This window comes from Brassica napus, chromosome C7 (genome assembly GCF_020379485.1).
Source record: "Brassica napus cultivar Da-Ae chromosome C7, Da-Ae, whole genome shotgun sequence".
Taxonomy (NCBI): domain Eukaryota; kingdom Viridiplantae; phylum Streptophyta; class Magnoliopsida; order Brassicales; family Brassicaceae; genus Brassica; species Brassica napus.
The window spans coordinates 9,082,128-9,093,752 of NC_063450.1; the positions used below are offsets into that span (position 1 = coordinate 9,082,128).

At 37.0% G+C, this 11,625-nt stretch overlaps 1 protein-coding gene across 1 annotated transcript; it reads left to right on the top strand.

Annotated features, from left to right (window-relative positions):
* Nucleotides 1–3,900: 3,900 nt before the first annotated feature.
* On the top strand, nt 3,901–7,121 carry LOC106349098 (proteinaceous RNase P 2). Its single transcript, XM_013789006.3, has 7 exons — nt 3,901–4,135; nt 4,428–5,490; nt 5,856–5,957; nt 6,047–6,225; nt 6,315–6,435; nt 6,548–6,616; nt 6,708–7,121. Exons 2-7 carry the CDS (start codon nt 4,504–4,506, stop codon nt 6,855–6,857), a joined length of 1,608 nt encoding a protein of 535 aa, XP_013644460.1. The 5' UTR covers nt 3,901–4,135; nt 4,428–4,503; the 3' UTR covers nt 6,858–7,121.
* Nucleotides 7,122–11,625: the final 4,504 nt, after the last annotated feature.

Here is an 11,625-nt window from a genome sequence, read left to right on the forward strand (position 1 = left end):
CTCATTCTTATGTGTGCAGGACATGCAGCCGAAGATCACAACAACAAAATCGACAACCTCATACCACAACCAATAATCGTTAGGATCATTAGGATGTGGCCTATCACAAACCACAAAAACAAAAATGATTTCCTACGAACAACTTTCATTTGTCTTGACATCCAGGTTTGTCTAAAAAATACCATGTTTTTTTTACTCCAACTACTTTTGAAACGATTGCTTTTAACCACTAAACAGGAACAACAAATGGACGGGAGGGTCCCTATTTCTACGTCTGACAAAATGTACCAACGGTTCGAGGAAGGGAAAATTTATCACATTAGATATTTTAATTTCCTTCCCAATAACCAACGGTACAAGCTTACCGTTCATCCATACATAATCAATATCAATGAGACAACAATTATACACAAGTTCAAGAAAACATACCACCAATTCCTTCATACATATTCCATCCCCAACATTACACCCAGTTGATTAGCTTAGCCAGTGCAACCAACTTCCTCCCAGGTAAAAAAAAATTTCATTACCTATCTCACATATCAATAAATTCTCTTTTATGTTACTAAAAAAATTACTCCCACAGATGTTGTTGGCCGAATATGCCTCATCCAAGGAAGTGATATATAATCACAACAACGATACAAAGATCATCATTGGATTGCGTTTAGACAGGTACTAACATTTTATTATATAAGATTTATTTTTCACCCAAAAAAATGATACAATTATTTTTTGTAGAACCAAAGTGGTACGTTTAACTATATGGGCCAACGAGGCAGCTAATTTCAGAGAGCTAAATCGCATATCTACAAAGAAAAACCAAATCGTAATCATCACAAGTATAATTCCACGGTTACATGAAGGTAATAAACTAAACATAAATTTTATGTCAAACTAAATGCTTACAAATATTCCACTTCTACAGGGAAACTATCACTTACAACCACACCAGGATCGCGCTTTTACTTTGACAACGACATTGATATCGTTCTAACGCTTCCAAAACAGGAATAAACTGCTATCCTAAATATGATGGCATAACAAGACAGCATACGACACCAGTCAACTGTTTTTAAATTTACGTTACTGCTTACTCCGTCAATTAAAATAATCATTGTATCACTAACTACCAATAGCCATCGTTAATACTTTTTCTATTTTTTTACATTCAATGATTATTTTAATCCTACCACTATTTTACATTTAACATAATTTAGACAAAAAAATTATTAATCTAATATGATATTCTACTTTAACAATTTCATAGCAAATAACCCGGACGTAGCCCGGGAACAGCCCTAGTTTAGTTAATCACAGGATGATAAGTGTGTATTAAAAGTAACCGAAAATGGTATTAGCCTAGGCATGGGCATTTTAACGTGGATCCGAAGACCCGAACCAGAACCGACCCAAAAATATCCGACCCGGAACCGGACCGAAAATTTACAAGTACCTTTTGGGTCTAAATTTTTTTATCCGAAAGAACCGGAACCGAAAAGGAACCGACCCGAATAGACCCGGACCCGAAAAGAATCGACCCGAATAGACCCGACCCGATAATAACCAATTTGTACCCGACTTAAAAACATGTATATCTAAAACTATGATGTTTTTGTGTTCTATTATATATATACTACTAGAGGGGTGTCCGCGCTTCGCGCGGAATATTGTTTTATGGTTTTTAAAAGTATGATTCTTTGGATAATGTAATTAGATGATCACTTTTATTTGTTAAGAACGTTATTTGGTGTTTTTATTGTGTTATTTAGTAGTAATAGTGATTTGTTAATATATTTTGTCTTTGTTTTTTCAATAATGTGTTTTTTTCAGTATAGTAGTGAAGCGAGCATCTAATGTAAAAATATATTGAATTTCAATAACTTAAATTTGCATTTATGCATTTGTTGATTCTAAGATTAACGGTTTCAGCATCAAAATTATTTTTTATTTTTTTTCATATTTTTGAACATTATAACTTTCAAAATATTTTTGTCTTTTTCCCATATTTTGAAATTGAGCCTTCAACATCTATGTATTTTGTTTACCTTTCTGGTATGCGGTGTTTCTTATCATCACCGAAAAAGACTCACCTCATGATGTTGTTCTTTATCGCCTTCTTCACCTTGAGATTTCTGGTATTTGTTGTAAATCGGGTTTAGGAGTTCCCAGTTGTGCGGTTGTTTCTAGCGTTGTTTTAGGCTGCTCCATTCAATATAGGATTTTCCTCTTCTTCCTTAGATTTTAGCTGATGTTATGAACTGCATCTCTTTGGGTTGGGTCAGAGTTTAGTCGTCTTTAAAGTTGTTTTACTCGTCGTTAGCTTACCATTGATACTCCCTTGTCATCTTGGTTTTCAAGATATGGTTTTTGGTGATTTGACTTCTATAGCTCGAGGACGGCTCCACGATGATTTTGTTTTGTCTACCCTTCCATTTATGTTCCCTCATCTCGTTGCAGCTTTCATCGTTGCTTGTGTCTCAGTGACTCTCTCTTTCGCCATGTTTGCCACTCCAGGTTTGGATAATGTTCTCCTCCGAATATGCTCTGTAGATTTGGAAGATTGTTTCTGGTCTCAAGTCTGGGCTCATATTTCTCGGGGTTGGCTTTCGTTCTCCCTCACTCATGTTGTTCTCTTCTTCCTTTGCTCCCCTTAGTATAAGTGTGCGGTATTAGTCTCTTGGAGCTTTGGTCCTTTCTATCCCGAGCTTTGTGGTTCTTCACCGGCATAGGCGTCTTGTTTGTGCTTGTTTAGTTTGTGAGGTGCTTCTTACCTCTTAGCTGGTGGTTGTGCTTATCATTCGTTATGTATGTCTCTTCCTGCTTCGTGGTGATTTTGGCCTTCTGTTGATTATTCTTCCTCTAACCTGCTTTCTTGATTCTTTGCATTGGTCCTTGATCACGCTCATTTGTGTTTGAGAGATTGTTTTATCTCAAGATTATCTTTCTACATTTTACTGACTTTTGTTTATTGTGGCGAAGACACTCTATGATAAAGTGGGGTAAGTTAGTTTTCGTTCTTGATCGCCTTTGAGTTCTGGACCTTTATTGAGTTAGTATTACTTTGACATTTTTTTCTCCGTGAGGTTTTATGTTTAGATTATGTTATGCTTTAGTTTGGTTAATATTAAGATAAATATATAGTTGTAAATGAAATAATAGAAAATAATAAAATCGCGAAAGTTTATGTTATTTTTAGCTGTGAATAAATTAAATATTTAAAATACATTTATATTTTTTTACTTATTTCTTTATTCGTTTTGCAATTTTTTGAACAATAAAATAGATAAAAATAGATTATGAAACTTCAAATGATGATGGTTAGTGTGAGAAGAATTAGATAGTGTATAATTAGAAAATAGTGAACCAAGTTGCAATAATCTAAAAGAAGAATGATCTAAAATGTAAAAAAACAAAAAAGTGGACACATGTCAACAAACTCCCCTTCCACATGTCATAAGAAGAGAGAAAAGTTTACTTTATATATATAGATATATAGATTTTATGATTTAGTTGAAATATCTTTTGTTAACAATATTTGTTATTATTTTTTAACATTTTTAAAGTAATATAAAGCCTTAAAATGTAAAATTTAGAGTTTTAAAATGTTTTATTTTAATTATTAATAGTTTCATTTAAGTTGTTTTGTAAAATTTTACATATATATGATAAATATTCAACTAAAGTTGATGGAATTGGGTATATCATGTCTTTTTCAGATCCTAAATACCCAAACCCGATCCGGACCCGGACCCGATATGGATCCGAAAAATTAATGGTATTTTATGGGTATTTTAGTTATAGACCCGAACCGACCCGGACCAGAGAAGAACCGACCTAAATTCGAACCGAAAATTTCTAAGTATCTATTGGGTCTAAATATTTAGGACCCGAAAAAACCCGGAGCCAAAATGAACCGGCCCGAACCCGACCTGAAGACCAGATAGGCGATCAGATAGGCGATCCGGTTACCTTTAAATTCTTTTTTTTTTTTGTTCAGCGAGTCGCCGCCGTAGTCTCGAGTCGAGAAGTCGAATTCGTGGTCTCTCTCTTCTCCGCCCGTCTACGTTGTTCCACCGTCTAATCACCTAACCCCGCCGGCTTTTCTTGGTGTGTATCGTCTACTTCAAACACGGTAAACTCTATGCTCTGTCTTAGGAACAAGAAATAGTATTACTACTACTACATGCTCTGTCTAAAAACTGCCCATATAAATTGAAACATAGTATCCACAAGAACAAGAATAGTTATGCAATCCACCGTGGAATCATATAAACTGTACCGGTACAGTTCATAAAGTTTTGATATTTGGTGGATCTTTGTTATGAATTCAATTGAAACTTTCAGATTTATATTCTTTGATAAACTTGCCTTGATAACGCTGAGTGCGGCGGATGCTGAGTATGTTGTTTATTGGTTTATTTCAGCTCTCTTAATGCTGGTCAGGAGGGTTTAGGGTGTCCATCTCTCCACTTTCGCCAGTGCAAAGACTTATACCCTTCCATGGCTGCTAATGGTCAACGCCGCTCTCGACAGGACGACGAAAGCCCTTCAAACCCCAACAAGAAGAGGAAGGCAAACAAGAACCCGGAAAAGAATCTCCTCTTCAGTCTCAACTCATGCTCCAAGTCAAAGGACCTCTCAGCTGCATTAGCTCTTTATGACGCAGCCGTGGCTTCCAACGAAGTCCGACTAAACCAGCAACATTTTCAGACCCTTCTTTACCTATGCTCGGCTTCCATTAGCGACCCTTCTCTTCAAACCCTTACTGTTGAACGTGGCTACCAGATTTTTGACCGTATGGTCACTTCCGGGTTAACTCTTAATGAGGCAACCGTCACTTCAGTCGCTCGTCTGGCTTCTGCTAAGGGGGATGGTGATTACGCTTTCAAGATTGTTAAGGACTTTGCTTCTGTTGGCGGCACATCGATTCCCCGTCTCAGAACCTATGCGCCTGCTTTGCTCTGTTTCTGCGAGAGATTGGAGGCTGAAAAGGGGTATGAGGTGGAAGAGCACATGGAAGCTGCAGGCATTGCACTAGAGGAGGCTGAGATCTCGGCTTTGTTGAAGGTAAGCGCTGCCACGAGCCGAGAAAACAAGGTTTACAGATATTTACATAAACTTAGGGAATCTGTTGGATGCGTTTGTGAAGAGACATCGAAAGTTTTAGAGGACTGGTTCTGTGGAGAGAAAGCTGGAGAGGTTAGTGGTGATGGGATTGGCTCTGATGTTGAGATGCTTAGAGAAGCTGTTTTGAGGAATGGAGGTGGGTGGCATGGGCGTGGATGGGTTGGGGAAGGTAAATGGATTGTGAAGAAAGATAATGTTAGCTCAACCGGAAGATGTTTGAGCTGCAATGAGCAGCTGGCTTGTGTTGATACCAATGAGGTAGAAACACAGAAGTTTGTGGATTCTTTGGTGGCTTTGGCTATGGAGAGGAAGGCAAAGATGAATTCTTCCGAGACCAAGGTGGACTTCAGCGAGTTTCAGGTTAGAGAATGAATTAATGATTCTCTTAGATTGCTTCTAATAAGTCTAGGACATAGAATCCTGCAAGATTTTCTTTTGCTTAGTTTTAACTTTGATAAGCAAAAAAAAAAAGAAAAGAAGGAAATTACGGTGGAGTTTTATTCAGGAATTAATCAAAATATGGAAGTAAAAAGGAAGAAGAAAATGCTCTTATTAGCTTGTGTGTTTTAAGATTCATTATATGTTAATGTATGTATCTCCTATTGTCCATTGTGGAATTCTACTTAGTTGGTGCTTAAAATGTAGTTTTCTAAAACTGAAAATACAAAGTATCTTGAGTATTCAAATATTGATCTTTGTCTGAACGTTACACGAATCTTTGTCAGAACTGGCTTGAGAAACATGGAGATTACGAAGCTATAGTAGATGGAGCAAATATTGGTCTCTATCAACAAAATTTTGCAGACGGCGGTTTCAGTCTTTCACAGGTTCTCATCTATCTTTAATTGTCTTTCTTCTTTCAAAATTTTGAATACACTTCGTGCAAGACTAACAACGTAGGTGTGCGACCGAGCAGCTTGAAGGTGTGGTAAACGAACTGTATCATAAAAGTGGTGATAACAAATGGCCCCTGATTCTCTTGCATAAGAAACGAGTCAGGACGCTTTTAGAGAACCCAACTCACAGGAATCTGGTTGATGAATGGATTAACAACGGCGTCATCTATGCGACTCCACCAGGTTTCAACGATGATTGGTATGAACTTAGCTTAGCTTCTCTTAAAATCCCATTATTAAACAGTGTCTGGTTACACTCATCTCCTGGGCATTTTCCTTCTATTTCAGGTATTGGCTCTATGCAGCTGCTAAACTCAAGTGTTTGCTTGTGACAAATGATGAGATGAGAGATCACATTTTTGAACTCTTAGGCAACAGTTTTTTCCAAAAGTGGAAAGAAAGGCATCAGGTAAAAATCTATAAACCCTTATAAAGTATAAGCCTGAATGAGCCCTTTATGTAAAAAAAAATATAATCTTGTGAATGTAAAATTACCTTATGGTTTATGGTTTTGGTGGTAGGTTCGGTATACATTTACCAAAGGTAATCTGAAGCTTGAAATGCCGCCTCCTTTTTCTGTTGTCATTCAGGTTCACCATCTCATTCCTATTCATGTTTTTTTTTTCTTTTTTCCGGTTTTAAGAAATGGAGTTTTCTGAATAAATCTTGATTACATATCAGGAGTCAGAGAAAGGGTCATGGCATGTTCCTGTTGCAAGCCAAAACAATGAGTCTTCAAGAACTTGGATGTGTATTAGCAGAAGAAGTGTTTTAGATTCACTTAAGATTAATGGAAAGCTGGAAACTTCTGAAAATGGGGACAGTTCTTAGTATATTTAACAACAACAGCTTCTTGAGTTCATGTGATGCTGCAGGTAATGATGAGAATTGAGATTGTGGAATCTGGTAATGGAGAGCCATTGTTAGCAGTATCTTGCTAATTGAAGATCCATTGTTCTTTGTTGCGACTGTTATTTTATTTTTATTTTTTCCGGGAAGAATATTACATACAAAAAAAACATTGTATCTTTGAGAGAGGATTGAACTTTTTGCCCATTAAAAAGAAAATAAAATTACATTTTTGTTGTTTCAAAATCCACCAAGTGTCCAGATCTAGTTATTCGGGTTTGACCTCGTATGCTTCATTCATATTTTATAATCCTTCTGTGTTAAAAAAATTGATTTATTGGATTTGTTGTCTTTAAAAGATTGATGTTTTAAAAGTAAGAGGAAGCAAGTGTGGCTTGAGGTAAACTATCCTGAGGAGACTGATAGGTCCGCTTCTGCATTGGCTTCTGCCCGGTTGAATAGATGGACGAAACCGCACGCCACCAGGAATGCTTAAATGTAGCATAGCTGTTTCATGGACTGGAAATCATGTCAATAGCAGAGCAGCGTGGATTCTTAGAGATATCAGGGCAGAACTATTCGTCACAGTCACAAAGCCTTTTCGAAGTTACAGACGACTAGGGAAGCAGAGCTGATAGCTTTGCTTTGGGCGATAACAAACATGAGACACACTCACTAACAAAGGATCATCTTTGAATCTTCAAGAGTTTTGGCAAGGGAATCACTCTCAATCCCACAGAATATCCTCGGTTCCAGCCTGTACTGAGTGACAATAACATACTTCTCTCATCCTTTCAAGGCGTCTGCGGTCCGTGTTCGTGTGTTCCAACTCGAGCAGTTGCTGTTACACACAAACATAGAGTTTGCGTGAGAACTACCTTTTTTTTTTTTTTTTTTTTCCGGCAAACGGCTATTCTATTACTCAAATTTGAGGTGGTCTGGGAAGTCAGAATGGAATAGAACAACCAATAAAACATAAGGATCTATGAAACGAACGTGCATTCCTACCTAACGAATCTGCAATCTCATTTTGCGTCCTTGGAAAGTAACTGATCTTGAAGTCCGAAAAACATAACCGCAGAGTTTGAATGATTTCCAGCTCAGTTGAGAAGTTGGGCCAATCTTGTGGTTGTTCTATCATTGCAATCAGGTCCTTGCAGTTCGTCCCAAACCTCTGACAGGTCGATTGTTGTATCATACTCTCCATTGCCCACTTTAGCGTTTCCAGTTCCGAGTGCAGCGGTGTCTCTCTTCTCCGCAAGTTCCTTGACCCCATGAGCCTTGACCTCATCAGCTGTATCTTCCCCACTGTATCCTTCCAAACCCATCTCATTCCACTAAACTGAGCTGTGGAGGTCAATGAACCATCCAACATACAAATATTACCCAAGCTTAAGGCTTGTGTTTCTTCATCAGTCTGTACATGTGGTGGAGTCGGTACAGTGTCTCTTGCATTATACCAAGCTTGGCACTCACCCTCTACATACCTAACTAGTTCCAATGGATCTCTGTCTATGCCTCTAAACAGCTTATCATTCCTAGCTTTCCAAATGTACCAAATTATCCAAGGATAAGGATCTCTATTATCATCTGGCTCCAGAATACCATTCTTTCTCTAAAAAAGGTAGTCCATATTAGCATAAATACTTGGTACAGGGAAAATTTCAGAATTCGACGGCGTTGATGATAAATCCCATGCTTGTAAGGCCGGTGGACACTCGAAGATAACATGAGTAACGATCTCTTCTGGTGCTCCACATCTTGGGCAGTAATTGTCACAGCGCATATTGCGGCGTACCAGATTCCTTGTTACAGCAATCTGTCCTGATATTAATTGCCATATAAGATGACAGATCTTTTGTGGCGCATTCACCTTCCAGTTTTGTAATGCTGGGCTGTAGAACTTCTAAATCCTCCTCCTCTCTCATCAAGTTTGTAGCAACCCAATATCCCGACTTAACAGTATATTGTCCGTTCTTTGTGTAACTCCAGCAAAATGTATCCCGTCGATGAGTAGGGCTTATGGCCAAACTCAGAATCATCGGAATATCCTCTTGATCTACATATTGTTCCAGTAGTCGAATATCCCACTCCTTTGAAACAGGATTGATAAGGCTGCTTACGAGCATCTTTGGGTTCAATGCTGGAGCCTGGGCCCGTGCCGGTCTAGCTGGTGTCGAAGGGATCCAAAGATCCTCCCACACATTAATTTTGTACCCTGAATGCACTTTGCTTCTGATGCCCAAAAGTAATAGCTTTCTCGCAGCAGTAATACTTGTCCATACATACGATGGGGTATCTGTTGTGCCCATTCGCAACGGCGAACTCAAACGGTAATATCTTCCCCGAAGAACTCTCGCTACAAGTGAATCCGGAAATTGAACAAGACACCATAGCTGCTTAGCTAAAAGAGCTAGATTAAATTCATGGATCATACGCATGAGAACTACCTTTAATCGCGAAGAGAAGTGAGGAAATGAGAATATGATCATCTATTTATAGAAGTATGGCACGACAAACGAAAAGTCATCACATTAGGTCTACGAAATCTAAAACGGCGGCTTGCTTCCCACTTTTTCAGGAGCAACGATTCCACTTTTCAGATTAAACTGGGATCTGGTTTACGGATCAAAAACGGTATGATTAATGAGCTGAGATTTTAGACGGTTCATGGTAAACATATCGGATCTCTTGGACGCGCCGAAATGGAAGTCCGACATCATTTTGAAGGACAAGTGTCAAGTTCTTTACTTTAATAACCTACTCATGCAAATTCATTGAGAATAACTTCATCTCTCACAATGAACTAGGAGAGATTAAATCCTTCAAATAAGACCCATCAAATAAACTAAACTCGACCCAGTTTGTCAACAAATGCGTCGCCGTGAGGAAATTAAGAGAGAATTTGGTTATAGAAGGAGATGATCGAGTACAAAGAGGGCTTTCGTAAACAAACATGAATCGGCACAGGTTTACACATTCTTATTGTTCTTATAAAGTTCATCAACACTCTACGATTTCATAGTCCTTTTCTTGTAGTTGACTTTAATCCCCTTTTCATTATTTGAAGTGCATTATTAACATTAAACCTTGCCCTTATGTGTGATTAACAAGATTAACATTGCTTAGGTGTCATCACTAGAATCCACCTCACCTCATTTATTGAATAGCTCTCTTGTCTAAACTAACTACATGTAATGCCATTGCCAAATAATACAAGAAAAGGATGCATCTTTCTTCCTTCCCTTGCAAACCCGAACTAACCAGTGTGTGTGTTGACGGTTGAATATATGGCATATTCGAATTTTACTTTCGATTTCGGTCATTAAATAATCTGAAATATCCATTTTCAGTTCTCTATCCCAATGATTAAACCCAAACTAACCCGAATATTTTCCGATGTGTATGTTGTATTATTTTATATAAGTGATTATTTATTATAAGTTAGCATAATATTTGTATTTTTGTATTATATATTATGCTATATGTTCCCAACGATATATGTATGTGTTATGTGCGTAAGTAAGTAATGTAGTTTCCGTATGGGTCCAATAAATTTGGAATGATATAAAGAACATTAACATGGGCAAGAAATCATATCACCATATATTATTTTGATCATGCATAGTATTAACTATTAAGTCTTCTGGGTCCAATAGGACATTATACGTTGGTAATTTTTAACATGCTCTTTTCTAAATTATCGTTTATACAATTTTCTAGTGTAAGAATTTATTGTAAAAGAAAACTTTGACTGATAGTACAGAAAATTCAAAACAAATAAGGACATAGTAAATTCAATCCCTTAACTTATGCATCAAGACTTCGTAATTATGAAATCTTGATAAATGTTAATAGACTAATAATTAGAGATGAAATTTTTAAATTTGCGAATGAATCGGAAATAACGCCATTCATGTCTTGATTAAGCTATATTTTCCTATTGGAATACACTGGTATTTGCATTAGTTAGTGTTATTTTTATTATGGGAAGTCGAATGTTTTCTTTCCATAATTTAGATAACTATATTCGCAGATTGTTTTGATATTAAATTTTTTTCATAAATGTGTTTTTCGCATATTGTTTTGATATTGCATGTTTTTATGAGCATGATTTAAAGGGAGGGATATATGAGAGTTATCAAAGATTTGAAATGTTTATGGTCAAATATCCAAGGATTAACGACGTATTTCTACACCATAATTATCATACTTTCTTTTCAAACGAAAAATATCAGAGCTTGAACGATGTAACAACTAATAAAACTCAGATGAAAACGGCTAGAAAAGCAAGAAAAAAGATGAAAACTTAGGAAGCCATTGACGAATTGCAGGTTTGCAGAGATTAGAAGAGAAGAACGATGAGGGTGTTTTCGTGAATTCTCTTTCATTAAGAGACATAAAAAGTAACTTCTGCACACAGCTGGCTGTTGAACCTGCGACCCATAACATAAATATCTTAATTTGAACCACCAGACTAGGACAAAATTTGACAATATATTTACAAAATAAATATATATATATATATCAAACATATATACTAAAACTGCAGAGACCTATCGAAGGAAAGACTTGCAGTTGCAGTTGAGAGAAGACTTAATCAAGATACGTTGCAGTGAGAGATTGAGGTTTTGCCCAGAATTAATTATTTTAAGAGATTATGTGATTCCCGGATATGAATCAAAGAAGGTTAGTGGTGTCGAGGATGGTGGAGGATTTCAAGTTACCGAGTCGGTTTTGGGTGAAGACT